Source organism: Neolamprologus multifasciatus, chromosome 10 (assembly GCF_963576455.1).
Source record: "Neolamprologus multifasciatus chromosome 10, fNeoMul1.2, whole genome shotgun sequence".
NCBI lineage: Eukaryota > Metazoa > Chordata > Actinopteri > Cichliformes > Cichlidae > Neolamprologus > Neolamprologus multifasciatus.
Window position 1 is genome coordinate 24584353 of NC_140448.1, and position 23749 is coordinate 24608101.

Sequence of the window (23749 nt, forward strand, 5' to 3'; positions counted from 1 at the left end):
AAGGAGTGACCATAATAAAAAAATGTCCTTAAAAACTAACTTCTTTCAAAGATGTAGGACTTTATATATTATGAGTAGCTCATGACTTTTAAAGGTTACCCTTATTAACCATAAATAGTAGACTTGAGTCGGCTTCTAAGTTTAAGCAGCATACAAACTATCATGAGAGTAATAGGGGCTCAAATTCTGGATCAGACAAGTCGTACCAGGATTTCCAACAAATGTCTCTTAATCATGTAATTTTGATTGGATGTTGTGTATCACAGTGAACAGGTGATGCTCCCATGTGGTTGGGCTGGAGGTTTGAGAGCCACAATCCTGTACTATTGTGTTTGACCCATAGTCATGTTTTCTTTTATTTAATCAAAGAGCCACTTTAGAAGCTTCTTATTGTTTTCAAATTTAAGAATAACTGTGTGAGATGATGAATGAGCCTGAATTTATGACTTTATAATAAGCTAATCTGACACAGAGCCTGAACCCACCGAGGACTAAGAAGCTGTTGACTCGGAAGTTATTAATGAAGACTTTCACCAGCATGTCAAAACAATCCATTAAATACGAAATGATTTACATGACTCTGGCTTTATTAAGAAGAAAAACCCATCTGGCTTTATTATTTACCGCATAGAATCACTGTGTAAACATAATATACTTTAACACCATGGTTATTATAATGACTAAAAATAGGTTTGAAAAAATGTCATTAAATGGAACCAAAATGTTTTTAAAAAAAACCCAAAGTAAAACTGAAACACTGTTGCGTACTTGCAAAACAAAAATAAAACCAAAAATAAGTTAATCAAATAACTTTATTTTATTAACAATAAAATAAGTTAATTACTACAGAGAGAGACATACTTGGAATCAATCCTTTGTGTTTTTGTTGCACATATAGTTTTGGTGAGACGTTTACACACAATTATCATAAATGGGCATAAATGTCATGGGAATCATGGGAATGTCTTTGATCTTTTTCCAGATTGTACAGCATACATGTTAATCTTTTGGATTTTCTTTATTCCACACAGAGTCAGAAGTATACATATAAACTGAAATATATACTGAAATATATACATATACTCAAATCTTTTAACAAACTCAAACTTGTGTTCCAGCAGGACAATGATCCCAAACACACATGAGAACTGATTTCAGAATAGGATAGAGCAGGCTAACAAAGCTTCTGGGATGGCCTTCCCAAAGCCCCGACTTCAGCCCTATTGGAAATTTGTGGACTGTGCTTAAACGTCAGGTCCGTGCCTGTGCCAGGAAACCAATCAGTTTAAATAAACTCTACCAATACTGCCAAGAAGAGTAATCAAATATCCAGGAAATGTATTCCAGAAGCTTACCAATGGATATTTAACCAAAGATCAGTGGAAGTGTATGTATATATTTGAGCCGGATTAGAGAAAATCCAAAATAGATTCAAACTTGTGCACCCAGTTTTCTAAAGTCATTAAAGATATATGTTGTACAATCATTCCACCCTGGAAAAAGATCAGTTCAGAGAAATCATTAAAAGCCCCAAAATACCATGACCTTCATGCCCACGATGAGAGTATGTAAACTTCTGACCACAACTATAAATTATCGCATGTATATAATATAATAAAGTCTACTTCCTCTGTAATACATTATACTTTTTTCACAGGGATCAGTGTCATAAATTTGAAAAAATTCTAGAATATGAGCAGAAAAAGCAAATAATAGCCCATGTGTGGTCAGTTTCAGTTAATTTTATCATGTTTTTTATCATTTTCATCACTATTTTTTTTAACATATACAGACTGAATTAATAAATGAAAACCTTTTTTTTAAGAAAAAGGTTTTTATCAAAGATAAAATAACACAAATTTGTTTACACTATATTTAAATTGATTTATTTCACCACCAGGTGGCAGACTTGGTTTTCACTTTCAGTGTCCAAAAGCATCTGTGCATGTTATTTGCACGTCAGTCAGACAGACATGAGAATCTTTTTTAAAGTAGCAGTTTTCAGCTTCAGTTTTCCACCAGATAACTTGCAGAGCTGTCCAGGATGGTCACATCTTCTCACCGATGCTTCTTTCAAGTACATTACTGATCTGATTTACGTAATCTGCCTCATCTGTAAAACATGTGCATAAGTGGTTAATGATGAAAACACGTCCAGACCATTGAGCAACTTAACAGCATGAACTTAAACAGAAAAATCTAAAAACTGGGCATCTTAAAAAGTTGTTTCTGTTCATCTGATCGCAGCGTTTTCAGTGGGAGAAATGTTTCATCATTCATCCCAGTGACTTCAGTTCAGTTCAATCTGATTTATACAGCGCCAAATTACAACAACAGTCGCCTCAAGGCGTTTTACATTGTAAGGTAGACCCTACAATAATGCATACAGAGAAAAAACCCAACAATCATGTGACCCTCTATGAGCAAGCGCTTTGGCAACAGTGGGAAGGAAAAACTACCTTTTAACAGGAAGGAACCTCCTGCAGAACCGGCCATCAGCTAGTAGCAGCAGATGCGACTGCCCCATCTGCCAGCGCCACGTGGCTTCTTCAGTCTCAACTGACTGCAGGTTTACCCAACCTTATAAACAGTACATTTGCATAATGACTGAAACTACCACCACTGACAAACTGGGCTGTGAGGTCAACTAAAACCTGGGCAGCTCTGCTTAAGCACAGCTGAGAGCAGGCCTTTAAATGAATGTTTCCACAGTCACCGTACTGTGGAAAAGTCTTAAGCCACGCTTATTTTTTTTTTTTCCAAGCAGCCACATTTCTTATTTTTGAAAGTGGTCTTAAGCAATAGTTTTCCAGGCTTTCTGATGGTCTTCATCAGTTGTGGCACTTATTTCCCATTTTCCTGACAAAATATAAAGAAATGAAAGGTAGCACAAGACTTTTTCACCGTGCTCTTTGTTCCTTTGTTGCATTTAAATCGTATATCTGAGTGCTTGAGATTTCCAAGCAGCTGTTGTAATATGTTGGCTGTTACTGTATAAAGCAAATGCCCCAGGTAGTCAGTAATAATGCACCAAGTAAGTAATATAGTGAGGCAGCCAATTAAAAGTTCACAGGACTCTGGGACCTATAAGCATCCTCAGTGGGCCATTTTCTGTTAGTGCTCCTGTGATGTTATCAGTCAGAAAAGTTAGACATGTTATATATGGCAGTATTATGGTCTTGTGGTTATACTGGGTGAGTATGCAAATAAAGACGTCCAGTGCCATATAAGTGCTACTATAAAATAACTACGTCTTTTATGGTATTTAATCAGCGGGAAACACTCTGGGTTCCCCAAAATGCCCTGCTCACGTCATCTGGTTGATGTTACTTGACGTCAATGTTGCTGAGCTTTTGTTTGAAACTGTTATGAATACAAATTATTGCGTGGAATAACTTTTAGTGGCAGCTATGTGTGCTCACCTTGTGATGAATCATTTGGAGAGGTACCCGCTGCCGGGGCTTCTGTCTTTTTCTGTACATCTGAAATCAAGGGCCATGTTTCAGGGTGTTAAGTTGTGCTTGGTAATTGTAATCATTGAAGCTCTGTGAAAAAGTCTTGAGTGAACCCTTCTAAGGAGCTAGACTGTCCTCAAATTAAAAAAAAATATGGTGTTGCATAATAGTTCCTCTGTCTTTCTAAAAGGTCGTTAAAAGTTTGTTGTTTTTTTATATTTGCTGCTTTTTTGAGTCAGTCCAGTCCTTGTACTGATGATTTTCAGATGAATGTCTAGTTTGTTTGTCTGTTAAACCATTTAAAACTGACCTGAATCTTTCAAGCATTAATAAACACCTAACTCAAAAGATAAACCAGTGTTGTGTCTACACATAACAGACAAGTTATCAAAGAAACAACTTTAAAATGCATCTTCGGAGGCCAGCAACCTTTCACAAAAAAACTTTGATGCTGTGATCATTTGATATTCACACGAGAGACCCCAGTTCAACTGATGCAAATGACATAATTTATTAAATAAAAATAGTTATTTCAGCAGGTTAAACAGCTTCTCTTTCAGTTTGAAGCTTACAGGGAGGTTGTTTGAAAGCTTGTGGACACGGTTTACAGCACACAAACAAAGGGACCTTTTGTCCCTGATGAAAAAGACGGCTAAAATACCAACCAACGGTCGCTGCAGTGGTGTGGTTTGGTTAAAGTGAGACACTACAATGACTGGTTTTTACGGAGCCCCTCTGATGACATGGTCCAAAAAATAAATAAATTGTGGCCACAAAATACTACTTCGTGGGCACAAAATAGGTATAACGTGCGCACAAAATGCTAATTTGTGGGCACAAAACATTTGACCAATAACCGTGATCCTTCCCAGGCCCTTGCAGTTGGTTGACAATAAAATCTATCCCAGCGTCCGGGTCGTACTTAAGTCTGCAAAGGAACTGGGCTCTCAATATCCTGTTTAAATGTCTCTCTGAAATAATGGTTCCTTGCAGTGCCAGGCTTTTCAAAATGCATTTGTAGCTCATTCCCAGCCTAAAATTTTCAGGGATCTGAGTCTGAGTGACCTAGAGTCCCTTATTAGAGTCCCTTAGAGTGGACTTATTATATTATCTGTGTGTGTTCTGCACTGCTGCTGTTCCATGTTTGTGTATTGGCAAGTGTGTGTGTGTGTGGGTGGGTGCGGTCGTGACAGGCACCTTCAGGCATGGTGGGTGTGGCCCTGCCAGCTGACCGGTCACACCCAACGATCCTCACGCACACCTGACGCCGATCAAGCCTCGTCGGAGGAGCTACAAAGCAGTGTGGCTGAGAGCTCCTCGACGCTCTGCATTTATTAAGGCTGTTGTGTCTCTAACTTGTTTTAATGCTTTGTATCTTGTTCTGTTTAATCTGAACAATAATTCATCCACAATATCTCAGTTGTTCTCCTGACTGAAGTTTGGTCCATTTACAGCATCCTGCCATGCAGTTGCATTCGTCCCAAACCATCGGGAACCCTCACGTTAACTTTTTAACTTTTTTTAACATTCGTCCTCCAGCTTCACTGTCTTTATATTATGCTAACCATAGCTGTGTAGCTAGACACCACATAGCAAATCATTATTAGGGGTGGGTTTCGATAATCGGTTTTCCAATTAAAATCGATTTTAGCTTGAATAAAGAGATATAGATTCATTAAATACTGAATCGATTTTTAAATATAAATGTATTTTGCCAGAAACGCCAGAATTTCAGGTTAAAGCTCACAAAACTATTTCAGCAACCACTAAACAGCTAAAACAGCAAATGAGAGTAGGTAAACGGACTCCACACAAAGATGTAAACACAAAGCGCAGACCCGACGCATCAGAATCTGCGAGATGTCGGCATTCTCACCCAACAGACACGCCATCTGGGCTGAAAGCTGACAGCTCACAGATTCTGAAGCTGCAGGTTTCATCATTGTGAGCAAAAGTAACCCTACAAATGTCACTGCTGTTTAGTTCTCTGTCTTCATTTATGTTGGAAGTAATAGCAGAGCTGTATGTTTTAATTGTTTAGAAATCCCTCAGTCAGAACATGGTATGTCATCTTTAGATGGAAACTAGCGAGCTAAATCTCTGCTAACTTCAAACTCCATTAAACTTCATAAATTCTGTTTTCACGGATGCCTGTATGTTAAACTTTACTGTTACACCTGGTAGAGCAGCCACACTGATCATTTTATAAAGATGAAAGATTTATACAGTTTGTAACTCTCAGTGATGACGCAAAATTTTCCATGGAAAAAGAGTACCTAGAGTAATATTGCTAATTGTGTTGATTCAAGTTCCAGTTCCAGTTTTGTAACTGTAATGCTGAGAAAATACAGACACTTGATTAACAAAGTATGTTTGGTTTATTAGATTACTACTTTTAAAATATTTAGAACTGATATTGTAGGTAGTATTAGTTAAAGAAGAGCAGTGTACAAAATATATTTATCATGGAATTAAGTCAGCATATAATACATGTATTTGTAATTATAATATAAAAGTAGTACTTGCATTTTAGCCATAGCAGAAGTAGTAGCACTTTGCTTCAGCAGTAGCAAGAAATTAAACTTAAAGTACCTAAAGTAAAAGTATTCCTGTGTACACAGAACATAATACCTTTGAATAATTTTCGACATTAAGAAATAAAGTTGCAGTTACAGGTGACTCTCCGCATCCATCATTAGAACATGAGCGAATACTTTTTTGAAGACCGCTGGTCCATCTCCCCTGCAAAGGTGAATTGGAGAATCAATGCTGAGGCACACTGAAACTGTTTGTGTTGCCCAACACCTTCATAAATTAGCTGTGTTATTTTGGTTATTCCTTTAATCTGTCACATGTGTGTGCATAGCCCCCTCTAATAGGCACAAGAGCTTGACAGTCAGGGATTTTCATCTTCTTTAATAATTAAACAAAACATGCAATCCATATACACCGATTAGATATAACATTATGACGACCTGCCTACAGGCATGGACTCTGCTGAAATTGTGGTGTGGTATCTGCCACCAGGATGTTAGCTAACGATCTTTTAAGTCGTGGAAGTGGTGAGATGGGACGTCCACCAATCGCACTTGTTTGTCCAGCACATCCCACAGATGCTCGTTTGGATTGAGATCTGGAGAATTTGGAGACCAAGTCAACACTTGTTGTTGTGCTCCTCAAATCATTCCTGAACCATTTCTGGTTTGTGGCTGGGCGCATTATTCTGCTAAAAGAGGCAACAGCCATACATGAATACAGTTTCCATGAAAGGGTGACCACAGCTTGCAACAAGCTTAGGTAGGTGTTACGGGTCAAAATAACATCCACATGGATGGCAGGACACAAGTGATGTGATGCACTCTGTATTCTGACACCTTTCTATCAGAACCAGCATAACCTTTTCAGCAATTTGAGCTACATGGCTCGTCTGTTGGTTTGGACCAAATAGGCCAGCTTTTGCTCCCCATATGCATTAGTGAGCCCTGGCTGCACATGACCGTGCTGCTGGCTCACCATCGTTCCTTCTTTGCACAACTCTTGAGTTTTGATAGATACTCCAGACTGGGAACACCCAACCCCATCACAATTTGGACCTCATCAGATTCACTCACATCTTTACTCTTGCACATTTTTGCTGTTTCTAACACGTCAGCTTTCAGGACAAAATGTTCACTTGCTCCCTAATAGATCTCACCCACTAACAGCTGCCACGATAAAGAGATTATCAGCGTTACTCACTTCAGCCTGCCTCACCTATTTTTTCCTCGTTTTAAATCTATTATTGATTTCAGCGAGTCTTTTGTTTTTTCTGTTTTGTCTTTTGCTTCTTTGGACTCCTGGGCCCAGAATGCCCATTGGATAACCTTGCCCAGGGGAAGTATGTATTACCTCTTTTGTTGCTACATAATAATTTAAACCTCCACTGGCTCACAGGTAAATATGTATCATTGACAAGATTCTTCTCACTTAAAATCCTTCCTCAGTACCCGTCCAGACTCCTTCATGCACACACACATTTTGGGATACTATGGTCCTCAGCCACCGGTCTGCTTTCTGTTATTTTTTCTTAGTCAGTATAATCCACAAGTTATTTGTCAATCAGATGCCTCATGTTCACGTCTACTTGGACTCTTGATTTCAATTTCTCGATTAAGTAATTACAAAAAAACACAGAACAAAAGCACAAACCTGCATCTTTCAGGAAGTCTGAATTTTCATAGTCGTCGTCGTCTGTTTGGTGAAACAATAGTTTGAATGAGTTGAACTCTTTATTCGTCAATCGACTTCTCACATCTCGAATGTAGTCAGAAAATATAAGGCTGGCCGTACCGTTTGTTAATTCTATCGATGGGAAAACGTTTCCATACACTCCTGGAATGTCATCTACAAAAACAAAAAATACACACGTAAAAAGTGTTAAGCAAAAATCAGTCAGCTTTTTAAAATCTGTGATTATTTTAAAGCAAAATCACTCACCCAGTCCGTTGTTAAAGGTTTTTTCATTTACATACAGCGACTCACTGATTGGATTGCTATAAAATAAACAAATAACCAAACACTCATCACTTTATCGCTTTGTGTAAACATATATGCAAAAAAACCTGCAGTTCCTTAAATGGCCACTTGAGGCGGGCTCCAAAAGTAAGCCAACACCAATGGACTCTGATGTTAAAATGCCCGCATTTCCAGGATTAAACTGCATGTTTGCAGCCTGTTAAACAACTCTACATGGGGTGAATTACTTTATCGTACGTCTATTTTGAAACTGGTGAGGCTGTGAAAGGTTGTGAAAGCTTTGATTTAGAGGCGTTATGACACAGGAAGCTGCTAAGAACAGAACAGCTGTCAGCTCTGCCAGGAGAAGTCACTAAACAGGACTTTGTGACCTTGATGTTGAGTTTTGGTGCATTTTTAATGCAGTTGTCTGAAAAGTAACATGGCTTACTGTGTGGTACAGATCCTTTAATTAGCAAATAGGTGTTCACCTCAACCTTTTAGTCTAAAAAAGCTGTAAGACTGAGATTTCAATATGTACCAGTGGTTGACGGCACAGCAGCACCATCTTTTATGTATTTGTTTTTTTTTTTCATTTTCTCTCTCCTTTTTCACATAAATAGTTATACAACTGTAAATCACCTTTAAATACTCACTATACAAGAGAAGTGCAAACAAGCCAACATAACCAATGGTGAAACCATAACAGGACAAATGCTCTATTGTGGTCCACATTCTAATTGCTTTCTCACAACTAGGTTATAAAGTTCTACATTACCATATGAATAAAAACTCATCTTTATGTTTGATTGTTGCACCTTTCTGCAGATGAATTACTCCCAGAATTGGAGTGTAGTAGGGCTCCAATGATTTATGAAGTAATTCGATTATAAAAAATTCTCGACACAAATTCTTTGCTTCAGTGCCTCGTTTAATTCATGACTCTGTCCCTTACCGATGTCCTAAACTATGCAATGAGCATTTCACCCACATTTGCGACTGAAAACAGACCTGCAATACAAACTTATTCAGGAGCGGCGTGTGAAAAAGAGGTTGACAACATTAAGCCAAAGCAACCCCCAGTTTTAAATAAAAACACAGTGAGGATGACGCTGGCACAGTTAAACGTGTTCCAGATTAACTGGTTTTTACATTAACTGGTCATAAGTGTCAATATATTCCACTCTGCGTGTTGCAGATGTTGGATCCATTGCAGATGTGCAAAAAGAACAATTACACAAAGTTATATAAGTTATTTGCAACACAATATACGAGTAGGAATATCAGTATTTTAGTTTCGGCATCATACAACAATTGTCTTTAATTAGTTTTTGACTGCTGTGGCTCAGGTGATAGAGTGGGTCATTTACTACTTTTCAATATCCGTATGTCAAAGTGTCCTCGAATAAGAGCCTGAACTCTGAGCGATGATCGAAGTGTGTGTTCCTCTTGTAATCAGAAGGTTGCCGGTTCGAGCCCCGGCTCCGACAGTCTTGGTCGTTGTGTCCTTGGGCAAGATACTTCACCCGTTGCCTACTGGTGGTGGTCAGAGAGCCCGGTGGCGCCAGTGTCCGGCAGCCTCGCCTCTGTCAGTGCGCCCCAGGGTGGCTGTGGCTACAATGTAGCTTGCAATCACCAGTGTGTGAATGTGTGGATGACTGAATGTAGTGTAAAGTACTTTGGGGTCCATAGGGACTAATTAAAGCGCTATACAAATACAGGCCATTTATCATTTAAATGAGTTCCAGTCCAACTACTAAAAAATATTTGCAAAGAAGAGACATTTTATGTTTTTTCGTCTAAGATAAGACCATCTAAAATAAGTTTAAATGTCAAATAACTAAGTTCAAGACATGAAAAAACAAAAACACTGAGTCTGGATTGGCTCTGGCTGTTCGTGAGTACACATCTAAAAAAGCAGGTCCATAAAAAGAAGGTCAGTTAAAAAGAATTTGAATACTTACACATAGTCACGTTCCACACTTCCGCAGACTGGTTAAACAGCAGAACCACATCAAAGACAAGACAATAATGCAATAATTTAATTTAAAAAAACCACCAAGAATTTAAATTTAAAAGCCATCCAGATGTATGTATGTGTGTGTGTGTTAACTTATTACCGTCAATATTTATGTAGTCTGACTGTTCATCTTCTGCAGGTGTAACACAGCACAGTTATTAAACCTCAGATTAAACACTGCAAACACCATGGTAAGTTATGCAGAGCGTGTGCTCTTTAAACATAAGAAAACACGAGGGGCTTACCTTCTGGAGGTTCAGATGGCTCTGGAGTTTCACTGAAAAAAACAAAACAAAAAAACCCATTTGAACTGTGAAGTTTATTTGGGATGAAATGCCACAGAGAAGCAGATAGGAAGCTGATGTTATGGTGATAATATTTGCTCATTTTCTGAATAAACAAAAAATTCTTTTTGTTAACAATAAGTTAAAAATTTGGATTGTTACACCAAAAAGGCTGCTAAGTTGAAATTTTGAGATGATAAATCAATATTTTGACTTCGCTCTACCTGGCAACCCCCCCAAAAAACTTTGTTTGTTTTTCAGTGGTGGAAACAAGCATCCACATGGAACTGTTAACAGGAGTTCACTTCTTGACTTCTAGAAAATTACCTGTTTCTCTGATAATTTCTGTCTGAAATAGGCTCTGCTTAGTTGATCCATTTTGTGCAGAAGAAGAGGGAAATGATGCATTAAATATGTGTTTTTAAGAGAGCGCAGAGTGTGAAGCAGCAAGCAGAACAGAGAAACTGATAACCATCATTGTGATATCTGTTATCTCTGAGTCCGGTTTTATGGTTTGTTGAGCCAGCAAATGCAAAGAAAGAAAAGAAAAAAAGCCTGATTATGTTCTCTTATTTGGTAGTTCACCCTCAGGTGAACATAGACTGGAATTATAATAAGTCTACAGGTGGTTGTGAAAGATGTAAAGGAAGACATCGCACAGTAGTTTTGTTTTTTCATTTCTGTTTGTGAGCATATAAAGAAATAAACAATAATTCTAATATTTAAGTTACAACGTCTTTGAGCGGCTGTTAGGTGCATTTTTTTTATTCTAAGAGTTTCCCCTTGATTCCATCATGACTTTATTTGTTTCTGTTTAGCTGAGCTGCACAGGGTTTATAAAAGGAGAAAAAAAAATTCTGTGGAGAAGGTAATGTATTTTGGGTTGTATTTTATCCAATGTTAGGTTACTGCATGAGTGACCCAAACCTGACTTGAGGTGGCAGACACTCTGCAGAGAGGAAACTAACCAAAGTGCAACTTTAAACAACATCCCTTGAGAAGCACAAAAGCGAAGATGATGAGCTGATTTTGATAAACGTTTCCCACAACTCTGAACTAACTATTACTCTGAGATGTGAAAGTGCTGCAGATATGTTGCTTTCTAGTAATGCAGTCCCCTGAGTTCCAACTACCATCCATCCAGCTTGATGTCCTGCACTTAGAAGAGATGGCTGACGATTGCACCGTTCTTTAGTCAGTATTCATAGCCAGTCTTGTCAATGATCTGGTAGAGGAGGTTCAGGCTTCTGTAGAACATCAGTGGGAACAGAGCATCTACTTGGTAAATCCCACACTTGATGGAGACTTGTGCTATTGGCTTGAACTTCTCCATCTCTGTCAAATTCCTGATGAAGGTCTAAGGGTCCTGTTGAACTTCTAGGCATAAGTTCTAGGCATTTCAGGATCCATGTGTGAGGCATTGAGTCGTAGCGTTTCTTGTAGTCAATCCAGGCAGTACACAGGTTGGTCAGACTATGGTAAATGGTAAATGGCCTGTATTTGTGCTGATCATTGTCTTTTTGAGAGAAAGTTTACTCTTTTATGGCCCAGCATGCAGTGAAAATCATATAGTGACAGCCCTAGCTTACAGTCAGGTTGAGTTGTGTGTTCAGTGTGCAGTTTAATACATTTTACTGAGGGGTGGGCACTCTTTAATCTAAAAAACCCCAAACAAAACAAACATTTTTGAGGAATTTGCAAATTGTGTGGAGTCAAAAAACATATAAAAAACATAATAGCTTAAAAAAATGCAGTTTATTGTAGTTTAAAACTTTTTTTTTTTTACATATCACCTGCTTTTGTTTGTGTAAAATAATTAAAATATAAACAGCCTACTTTGAAAAAACCCTGCCAAAAAACATATAGAAGTTTTATAGCTTTCAAACATAGTAACAGTAAAGTTAAAAAAAATTAGGCAGTTTAATTTGAATATTGGCTACAGTGTTACATATTTAATTTTCTTCTAACTTTGGATTTGAAAATCAATAGTTAAGTTAAGTAAGTTTAAGCATGTCCATCCATGTTTGCCATTGCTATTTAGGTTCAGCAAAACTAAGAGGATACAGAACCAGTTGAGGTATTAAAGCACATATTAACATGCAGCGTATAGACTTCAAACTGGAGAATAAAGAATCACCTACAGCATTGATTAATAAGAAATAAAATCTCTGGGATTTGCTGGACGTGGGCATATTTAGCAAATAGAATTCACTCATATCAATTCTCAAATCAGCAATAGCTGATGGAGGATACATCTTATAAACTCAAGCTGGAATCGGGGGGGAACTGTTTGCAGATTGAAGTGCTTTTCAGCAGTAACACCATTAAAGCTGAGTCTTTGTACTTGACCTTTAACTGATCTGGCTTCTGTGCTATGTGCCCTGATAAAAAGCGTCTCGTGTGCGCAGATATGCATAAGCACTGCATGAAACACATAACCAAGTGCGGTTAAATATCGTGCAGAGTCTTGCAAGTGACAGTATCTCACGCTGTACGTACGCTGCTGCTGCTGCAAATGATGATGATATCTGGTTGGTTTTGGTTACTGAAAAATAAAACGAGGATTTTAAACAAAGCATTAAAGCTCGTTTCACAGAGGCGGTATCTGAGGTACAGATTTCATCGGTTTACTTTAGCCTACCTGTTTTTGATCGCATCACTGCAAACTGACTCCCCCCACGTTGGCTGTCGAGATAGAGTTTTAATGTCAGGACTTTTATGAAGTGATTAAAATATGCTGGTATTAAATATTTATGGTAGCCACACAGTTTACTACTATTACTACTGTTTACTGTTTAAGGCCTTTAGAGATGCTTAACTATGTTCAGTGATGTAATTTTAAGGCTTTATCTCCAGATTTATGAGACTTTCAATAAGTGAATGAAACTAAACTTGCAGGAAAGCGATGGACACGTTCTGTAATTTTCTTTCTTGCAGTCACTTTGCTCATCTGACACATGTCACAAAAAATATATATCTACATATATTTATTTGTTTTTATCAGACATTTTACAGCTCTCTATAGACTGAAAAGTTTATCATCATGTAAGATATTACTCACAACGTTGGTGGATTGTATATTTGACGGTCCTCTTGAATGATCTCTGCAGGTAAAAAAAGACAGAAGAAAGAAACAGGTTGAAAGAATTTAACCTCAATATTTATATCAGTTGACTGCAGCTGTGTCTTATGACTATAAATGTACGATGTGTGTGATCCCACAAGTCTATGCTGAGCAGAATGAAGTGTAGGCTACAATAAGGCAATAACCAATGTCTCCATATAGGTATGCAGGGTCTCATGAGGTTAATGGTGGTCTACAAGATGTTAATGAAAGTGAATATTGCCATATGGTAATCTATGGCTCACAGTTGTGGTTGTGGGTGCAGAAGCTCCACCCACCTGCCGCTCAAATCCTTTGTTTGCGAGGAGCAGCCAATCAAAGGAAAGTGGCTTAAAGGGGAAGGAGTTTAAACTGGGGGTTTTTTTCAGACAGAAGATGAACTGAGGGTTTGCAAGAAGTATAAGATTAAAAAAAGGATTATTCTAAACTGTGACTCATGCAAAGCTACTCTAGGATAAAGGATAACAATGCAGAAAACATGTTGAGTTGATAAGCAAAAATCTTATGATTAAGAAAGCAGGATGCATGAACAAATGAGAAATCTGTGGAGGTGTGACTCATTTTTTTCTTTTGCTGGGCTTTAAGCGGCACCTGACTGCAAACTTTGCACCACCCGTTGTTTCTCTTGGCAAACTAATAGCCAGTAATCTCATAACAACGATGAATAGAAAGACTTGGTGGTGGAAAAAAAACTGCTATATCGCAATATTTTGTATCGATACAAGGGACACTAAATATTGATATTTTAATAAATAAATGAAAATAAATAAATTTATGAAAATACTCTGGGAATCTCCTGCATCACCATTCTGAGATAATGTTAGCCAATAAATCGGCTCAAAAGAAAAAACATCCAACACTGAGTATATAATTGCCAACTTCAGCCTACCAAATCGCAGACTGACTCCACGTTCTTGCAAAATTTATGGAAAACTGATCTTCAGTTGTCCCTGTTATTTGTCCCTAATTTCTGTTTTGAAATCTAAGTTGATATATTCAACTTCGAGGTTCAGAGTCCTGTTTTGATGTGGAAAACATCAAAACAGGACTCTCTTCGTTAAATAGAATTTAAAATCCTCACATACAAAGTCCTCCATGATCAGACCCCTATCATAGCAAGGAATCATTATTTTGATAAAGTCATTAAGAACGCATCACATAATGAGAGTAAAACTTGTTATTTTCCTCTGAGCCTGCATCTGAATCATCTTCAGTGTAACGTGCTTCTGACTGAGATTATGCTTCTTTGTTTTACAACAGTCGCATTTCTTTGAAATGACAGAAGTGTATAAAACATAGTCACATATTCCTCAAACTGTAGTTATTTTCATCTCTAAAATATATAATAATAAATCTATAAAGTTTGATGTTTTCAAAGTGCATCTGTGCTTCTTTGCACTGAAAGGAGCACGTTTAGGTTATTATACAATACTTTTTCTAGCCATGTCAAATCTAATTAAATTGCATGTGTCCTTCAGATTAAAATGAGTTTGACACACCTGTGCTGGACTAAAGGCAAAGCTGAAAAACATGATCTCATCTCTGAGAAATCATCACTTCTGTAAACTATTAGATAACTCAACAGTGAGTCTATAAAAAGGGAGAATGTAACTGGCTTTATTTGTACCTGACTTTAAGCTTTCCTTTATACTACAACACAGTTTTGGGGGGTTTTTGAAATATGAGAACTTTTTCGGTGGTTCTGACTTCTGCCCTATTTTATTATCCACACATTGCAAGTCTTAGTCCTGGCAATGTTGAGTCTCTTTCTTTTAGTTTTAACTTAATGGCTTCAAGAAAGAAGTTCAGTTTTGTGTTTTTCTTGTGTTTTGATCCTTTCTATCATTAGTTTTAGTCTATCTCGTGTTTCTTCTTGGTCCCTCTGTTCTCCCTTTGCTTTTGTCATCTTGTGTTAGTGTTCATGTCTTTCAGTGTCTTTGGGTTATTTCCTGTGTTTGCGATGAAGGATGTTTTCTTGGGTATAAGGTGTTAGTTTTGCTTCCTGTTTATTGTTCTTGGACTCCCTGATTTATTTATTTTTTTACCTTTTTGATAATGTGTTTCTCCTGTTTTTCTTTGCCTGTCAGACTTCTTTGTATACAATCGCTGGTCACTTTATTAGGAACACCTGTTCAACTACTCCTTAATGCAAATATTCCAGCCAGTCACATTGCAGCAACTAAGTGCATTTAGGCATGTAAACAGACGACCCACTCAAGCTCAAACCGAGCATCATCAGGGAAGGAAAGGTGATTTAAGAGACTTTAAAAGCTAGTCTATGTTCCCACATAACCAGCTCAATGGTTTGCAGAGAATGGGCTGAAAAATAGAAAATATTCTGTGAGCAGCAGTTGTGAAAATGCTAATAACTCAAATAACCACTCATTACAAGAGCAGTTAAATTTGGACAGCAGAAGACAATTTGCAGCAACTGCGTGACACTATTATGTCAGTGTGGACCAAAATGATTCCAGCACTTTGTCGAGTCATGAAAATTTACAGAAGTCCTGAAAGAAAAGACGGTCCAACCCTGGTAGTAGCAAGGTGTCCTTAATAAAGTGGCCAGTGAGTGTATATAGCTCTGTCTTCTACTCATCACATGTTCCTATTCAGTTCCTGTGCAGCATGTTTGATGATCTTCTGCTTTCATCCCCTTTTAAAGTGACGTTGGCTCTTCGTTAAATAGAATTTAAAATCCTCACATACAAAGTCCTCCATGATCAGACCCCTATCATAGCAAGGAATCATTATTTTGATAAAGTCATTAAGAACGCATCACATAATGAGAGTAAAACTTGTTATTTTCCTCTGAGCCTGCATCTGAATCATCTTCAGTGTAACGTGCTTCTGACTGAGATTATGCTTCTTTGTTTTACAACAGTCGCATTTCTTTGAAATGACAGAAGTGTATAAAACATAGTCACATATTCCTCAAACTGTAGTTATTTTCATCTCTAAAATATATAATAATAAATCTATAAAGTTTGATGTTTTCAAAGTGCATCTGTGCTTCTTTGCACTGAAAGGAGCACGTTTAGGTTATTATACAATACTTTTTCTAGCCATGTCAAATCTAATTAAATTGCATGTGCCCTTCAGATTAAAATGAGTTTGACACACCTGTGCTGGACTAAAGGCAAAGCTGAAAAACATGATCTCATCTCTGAGAAATCATCACTTTTGTAAACTATTAGATAACTCAACAGTGAGTCTATAAAAAGGGAGAATGTAACTGGCTTTATTTGTACCTGACTTTAAGCTTTCCTTTATACTACAACACAGTTTTGGGGGGTTTTTGAAATATGAGAACTTTTTCGGTGGTTCTGACTTCTGCCCTATTTTATTGTCTGTCCTCGCTCTACGCTTTTCTTTTGTCTCTTTGCTCTCTGCTCCTGCTACGACGGCTTGTGGGGGCTGGGTGCTCGCTCGCAGCAGATCACTGTGCTGTGAACATTTGTTCAAGGGTCTTTACCTTGACAAGGACAAATGTGTTAATGGAACGTATGTTATTACAATGATATATCCATAATGGCTAAATTTTTAATTCCCCCAAATCCTGCCTCCATGTCTGGTCTGTGTGGATGTGTAAAATAAGCAAGGGTAAATTGATTTTTTCACATCTCTATCTTTGCTTTGAAGCGGCAGGGTGGTGCCAGCCTCTCTGTAAAAAGTGTGCAAGATCTCCCGTGTCTGCGTGGTTTCTCTCTGACAGCCCGGAGACATGTATGTTAGGTGTCTTTGTGATTGTAAAATGCTGTAGGTGTGAAGCTGAATAGCGCTCATATCTGATTAAAGAGATGAAGATAAAGACTGCATGTGGTTCTTCTGCAGAAGACCAGCATGCTCCCACATTGTCCTCAGCATTGTGATCCACATACAGCGTGTGGTGTTGCTGATCTTTCAACTCATTTGTTCTGCAGCTCTGCAGTAGACCTCCCTATGAAGGACGTACTTACTGTGCTTGACCCAAGAATGGAAAGCGGGTAGAGACAGCGTGAAGAGCTGCCTCCCCCCAAACTGCTTCATGTGGTTCAAGCGAAGTAAAACAAAGCCCGCATGTGTCTCCAGTTCAGTTGTTTGTGTATATCACTATTCACACCTGAAATCGGTCACATCGGTCCAAGCTCTCTGAGAAATGTACTTACTGGGTTTCCTTTTGCATCGCAGACACAGCAGCGTCAGCAGACTCAGTAAAGCCACTGACGCAACAGTCAGGACTGCGGGCAGCGGGCCAGAATTTCCTATCATACCTGAGAGACACACAAAGGAGAGAGAGGAAAGACTTTAGAGCAACTCAAACTGATCCCTTCAGTTTGTTTAGTTATATTAATGCAGACATTACTGGTCAACAGGCATTCACACCTACATGGCTTAAGCAGCTGCTGCTGCTGCTTTCCTGTTAACACGGCAAAGAACCACAGGATGTGGTCAGCCAAAACAAAACTGAAACACTGCTTTGTGTATGGGACTAACACCTACCCACACCGTTTAAGAAGCATCACACACCCCAATGCAAGAAAACTGTTTTTTTTCAAGGACACATTATTTTATAGTGTGATCTCAAAAAGGTCATTTCATATTCATCTGCAGCAGGTGACTAATCAGCCTCGTTTTGGAAAACGTTTTTTGCAACTTTCTCACCGAGCGCATTTCTTTTAAAGTCTGGTCAGCCCTCATTTTCCAAGAATAAACAAAGGCAATAATCTCTGGGGTTAAGGTTAAGAGAGTTCAACAAATGTGCAGATTAAATCAAATTTTAAGAATCTGATTTAAAAAAAAATGTAACGTAAATTTATTTAAGAGGAGTGTGAGAGGTCAGATAGGCTGTGCAACTGGATTGAAAAGCTAAAACTACTCAAGTATTACTCACAATATGTTGCTTCAGTTGTGTTTTCATAAAATAGAGAATTTTTACATTGAATTGAATTCAAGTTTACTTTAAGTTTAAAGCTGTTGCTGCCTTTGTGTTCAAAGAAAAGTTAATTATCAACTTTTTTTAATTGAAAATTTGGTATAGCTTATTCATTTACAGGTATAATGATAAATATTAAAGTTTTGTGTCTGTACGAGCGCTGGTGCTTGTGATTAGCATGCAACTCCTACAGTCACCGGCCGCTTTGTTAGGGGCACCTGTTCAACAGCTCCTTAACACAAATGTCTAGTTCAGCCAATCACATGCCAATAATTCAGTGCATTTAAGCATCTAGACATGGTCAAGACGACCATGCGAACTTCAAAGCGCACAGAGAAAAACTGCAGTGAGCGGCAGTTCTTTGGCTGAAAATGCCTTAGAGATCAGAGCAGGATGGCTAGACTGCTTCAAGCTAATAGGAAGACAGCAGTAACTTAAATAAGCATTCATTACAACCAAGATACACAGAACATCTCAAAAATTGAAGCAGATGGGCTAAAGCAACAGAAAGCTATACTGGATGCCACTCCTGTCAACTAAGAACAGGAAACATACGCTAAAGTTCACGCAGGCAAAATTCGGCAACAGAGGATTGGAAAAATGCTGCTTAGTTTGATTAGTCTGGATTTCTGCTGCGACCTTCAAATGGTAGGGTCATAATTTGATGGAAACAGCATGAAAGGGTTATGCTGTTATGCCATCCTGCGTTGTATCAACGATTCAGGCTGCTGGGGGTGTAATGGTGTGGGAATATTTGTATCTGACCATTGTTCAAACACTACAGCCTCCCTGAGCTTTGATGCTGATCACGTCTATCCCATTATGACCACAATGTACCCTTCTTCTGCTTGCTACTTCCAGCAGGATAAAATCTCATATCAAAAAGCTCAAATAATCCCACACTGGTTTCTTAAACATGAAAGTAAGTGCACTGTACTCAAATGGCCTCCACAGTCACCAGATCTCAATCTAATAGAATACCTTTGGGATATGGTGAACGGGATCCTGTCGTGGATGTGCAGCTGACAAATCTGCAGTGACTGTGACCGAAATCTCTGAGAAATATTTCCAGCACCTTGTTGAATCGATGCCATTAAGAGTTAGGACCGCTCTGAAGGCAAGAGATGGTCGAACCCAGTAGATGTAGCTAATAAAGTATTCAGTTTATTAGCTACAGTCAGACATTATATGACTGGTCTTTATCAAAGTCTACAGAAAATGACCCCTGCAAGAGTCTGTATATATTAGAGGCTGAATAAGATTTAAATAAACACATTAATTAACAAATCGTCACTTCTCTTCAATTGTCTGAACAGGTTTTTCCTCATCAGGCTTCATAAAATTGTAAATCTTTGTTTACTGTGTATAAAAGCAAATCTGCATGAATGAAGTAATGCATTTAAGTTTACAATGAGCAAACAGTGACAATTAGGCAAAATTCACACATTTAGTCCAAGTGAACTCTGCGTGGGATCTAAGTAAGACGCCAACATTTAATGCAGCGCTTTGGAAAGGGATGTATAAATATGTAAATATTTGACACCTTTAAATATCATCAGCATCTCAGTGCTGGGTTAGAACATGAGTTATTCATTCTACATCATAGTTTATTATTTCCATCCATTGTGAAATGCTTTGGTTTCAGGTCTCAAGTTGTGGTCTCATTGGAAAGTCTGTCTTTCCAGCGGGCGGCAGTTTTTCCATCACAGCCCCACTGCAGCATGTACTCTTCCTCTAAGCGCTGATGAATCTTTGTTGCTATTTGTAAAGATTTTGTGTCCTGCTGCAGAGAAACGTGGACGTGTTCGGTATTTGGATGATGCCAAACATCGCTCTATCCGCTGTTATTCATTTAACGCCTTTGGTCCACGCACAGTAGAGTGAAAATGCCTGTTATCTAAATGAAATCTGTGCATTCACTTCTCATCTGATAAACAAAAATCCAACCGTGTTTGAGTCATTTAAACCACAATAATAAAAAATTTAATATTACAGCGGCAACAAATTTCACATTGGCGCCGCAAAAAATTCCGATGAAGGAAAAACTTGGATCCATCGCCATGAGCAATGGAGTGAACGTATGCTAGAGGAAATTGGTGGAAAAATCTTGCAGTGTTTATAAATCTGCCAGCAAAAGCATGCACTGATTTTCAGAGCAGATTCAAAGGTTTTTAATGGACTCCAATATGAATATAGCATAAAGTGACTTCCTGACTCTCAAAACTCAATGTAAAGTTTTTTTAAGGAACTTTTTTCTAATGATGTAGAACTGCTGTCTTTACTGTTTTTATCTAAATGAAGCTTATGTCGAGCCTTCTCACTGAATATTTGCATATGTACATATTCGCCAACAGATAGCTGTCCACTACTACAACAAACAATACACCAGCTCTTATCTTCATTCTGTACATTTGAATTAATGATTGTGTTTTCATATTAATCTTTCATTCTCACTATCGCAGACCCTTATTTTAATTTCTCTACTAAAAATTAAACCTGGGACAAATGTAAGCTCTGAATCCTGAATGTTAGTATTACTTTATGTCGTAATATTTAATAAGTTCTGACACTGTAATCTACACCTGAAGTGTTTTTTTCTTTATCTGGCCCATCTGTGTGTTTTTCATAAAAATTAGCTGCTAAAATGTAATTTTTTTCTTCGCTTTCCTCCTGTTTGTATCCAAATGATGAATTTGTACACTTTTACTGTGTAAATCTTATCCCATTACTTACTTCCCTGAGTTGCCAGCAGATACCCAGACATAAAGTACTTTACTTACTTTTTGGCACTAAATAGATTTGGTACTTTCAAGCAAGCAGTTTAAAATATTTCCATTGACTTACGATTGAATTAATACAGTCTTTGAATAAGCAGAAATAAAACCATATAAAAATCCTAATTGTGATTTTTTTTAAAAATCATAAGCACCTTATTGCACTTAAAGCAGCAGTAAAAGTAAGAGAGTTATATCCTGTCAGAGAATTATATCTTTGGACCGTCATTAATAATGTATTCATTAATGCCTGTGATATTTTTCAATCTTTTAGTTGAGGTGCATATTTTTTTTAATTTTTATATATAACCATTCTTTAGCGGTTTAAGGAGCAGCATTTCATTTTTAGGAGCTGGTTACATCTTTTGCAGGTAAAATCTTAAACTTTCAGATAAATGTAGAGGATGAAACTACTTTCAGCTGCTCACTTATTCACAGCAGGTGGTTCTACATGTTTGATTAGGCCGGCTTTTTATGCCAGTTCCCCTTTTGGACACAACCCCAAAATCAAATGGGGATCTTTCGTTTAAGCATTACACCATTGAGCCACCAGAGAAATGTAGAAACCAGTGAAATCATGATTTGGATTTTTTTGTTCCAACATCTCATCAGATAAAAAAAAAAGTCCTTTACATATCGATGTTATACAGCCTTAATTGTAATAATAATAATAATGTGTTTTATTTGATGTGTTTCTGTGTTACCTTCTGTGGTCCGTCTGTCTTCATTCTTCTGCAGTTTCTGGTAGCAGCAGCACAGTGACAACAAGCTGCGCTTCCTCTTTCAACACCCCCCACATCCGTCAAGCACTCAACTGTAAACTCTGTGTGGTTTGAAGTGGACACACATGCAAAAACACTCTCTTCAGCATTTTTTATTTAGAAGCAACAACTCTCATTGATATTTTTAAGCCGAATTCTTCAGCTGTTCTCACACTAAATGTAATCTTATGCTGGCACAGCAGTGCAATGGTTAGCACTTGCAAAAAAGTTAAACTTTCATCTGAGCTGGAACCTTAATGTGAAATTTGCATATTCTCTCGTTTCCGCCAGCTTCCTCCCACAGTCCAAAGACCTGCACGATATGACTAAATGGTTGCCCCTCTCTCTGTGTTGGAGGGGCAACCATTTAGTCCTGCAATAGCCTGGCAACCTGTGCAAGGCGTGTGCAAGGTGCACCCCTCCTCTGACCTCATGACTCTGAAACGATAAAGAAAAAGGGTTGTGGCTACTTCCAATGTCACTGGACCGTACAGTGGTGTGGAAACGTATTTCCTGATGGTTTTTCTTTCCCGTTTTTTGCATATTTCTCACATGTACTCTCTAATAATTTCCCTTGCTCTCAGGGGAGACGAGTAGATACTGCCTTTGACTCCGCCCACTAGTAGATCGTGCTTGCATCCTGCTCTTCAGCAGACACACTTATTCCTCATGAGTCCGCTACCTGCCGTTACTTAAGGACCTACTCAGGTGAAAACTTGCCTGAGTTAATGGGATGCTGCAAACAAAGGAATTGTGTTTTCACCTACTAAGAATCTAACATGACCCCCCGCCCTTTGTGCCGCCCTATGCATCCATACCATGTAGTGATTTAAAATTAATCAGTATAATCTAAAATTGAATTGCACATTAAATAAACAGTATAATACTGGAGTAACATGTTCCCTACATGGAGTATTTGTGAGTATCCTTGCTGCTGAGTATTTCCACCAGCTATAAATGTTCAACAGCGACTTGTACTCGTGTAATGAGGAAACGAAGGTGCGGATGAGTGGTGCAGTTAAGGAGATAAGGAATGGTTGAAACACTGTTATTCAAAGACTGTCTCCATTACACCAACCACTCAGGTGTTGCAACTGTATCTGGTTTTGAGGTCAGTTACGACATCTGACTTTATCTTCTTCTGAGTCATTTTCACTAATTGCTTCTTGCTTGTTGTGCCCAAAAACCCATTTAGAAAATATTAACAGTTTTACAGTAATGTATTTATTTATGTAGTTTTGCTTGTTTGTTTGCCATGAGTTTCTCATAGTGTTAAAATATATTTGTGGTTTTATTAGTTAACAAAAAAAAAAAGACTCAAACAACTAAAAACGTTGGAACAGAACTTCTGTGTGGTTTTAACAACTTGTTCAGCTTGTTTTAATAGCTTAATGCAGCCGTCACCACCTTGCCATCCATGACATCATGCAGCAGCCACACACACTGAGTCAACACGTGTTGATCATGTGCCACATTTCCCAGAAAGGCGACAGGGAGGCAGAATCAGGGCAAAACCGTTTCTTTAAACTAACTTTAAAATAACTTAAAATAACTTTTACAATGGCTTTTGTATATTTTGGGGGGTTTTTAGGAATTATTTTAAATATACCTGAGTTTGCCTTTATTACTTTTGTGTTTAAGTGTTTAAAGTTTTGTTTTGATTTCATTTTCATTCTTGAGTTTCAATTCTCGTGTCTGAGTTTTAGTCACCAGGTTGGTTTCTAAGTTTCACGAGCTGTGAAACTCGTTCACTAACCCGCCTCCTGCAAGCAAGTCGGTCAGTAAGTCAGTAAGAATTTCTCCTTTCTATGCAGAAAGGAGATAACCAGCAGGCGCTGAGCTAAATTTTGCCCACAGTCCTGCCCCCTTTTAAAGTTTTTTGCCCTCTGGGAAATTCCTATTTCTATTTTGGCAACTATCAGACA

General features: G+C 38.0%; 1 protein-coding gene across 1 annotated transcript; it reads right to left on the reverse strand.

The window, feature by feature from the left end:
* Positions 1–7: 7 nt before the first annotated feature.
* On the reverse strand, positions 8–21846 carry LOC146510307 (uncharacterized). The gene is made up of 13 exons (XM_085175623.1): positions 21768–21846; positions 17523–17627; positions 13315–13357; positions 12895–12938; positions 12753–12798; positions 10215–10246; positions 10070–10102; positions 9914–9941; positions 7932–7987; positions 7785–7838; positions 7644–7685; positions 3423–3482; positions 8–2113 (listed from the first exon to the last, which is right to left on the reverse strand). The coding sequence occupies exons 2-13, from the start codon at positions 17623–17625 to the stop codon at positions 2049–2051; spliced, it is 606 nt and encodes a 201-aa protein (XP_085031749.1). The 5' UTR covers positions 17626–17627; positions 21768–21846; the 3' UTR covers positions 8–2048.
* Positions 21847–23749: the final 1903 nt, after the last annotated feature.

Coding starts and splice junctions, on each gene's coding strand:
- LOC146510307 (XM_085175623.1), bottom strand. CDS start 17,625: ATGATAGGAAATTCTGGCCCGCTGCCCGCAGTCCTGACTGTTGCGTCA. Junction 10,247..12,752: donor TCATTTGCAGCAGCAGCAGC/GTACGTACAGCG, acceptor TGTTTTTTTCAG/TGAAACTCCAGAGCCATCTG. Junction 9,942..10,069: donor AGACTACATAAATATTGACG/GTAATAAGTTAA, acceptor CTGTTTAACCAG/TCTGCGGAAGTGTGGAACGT.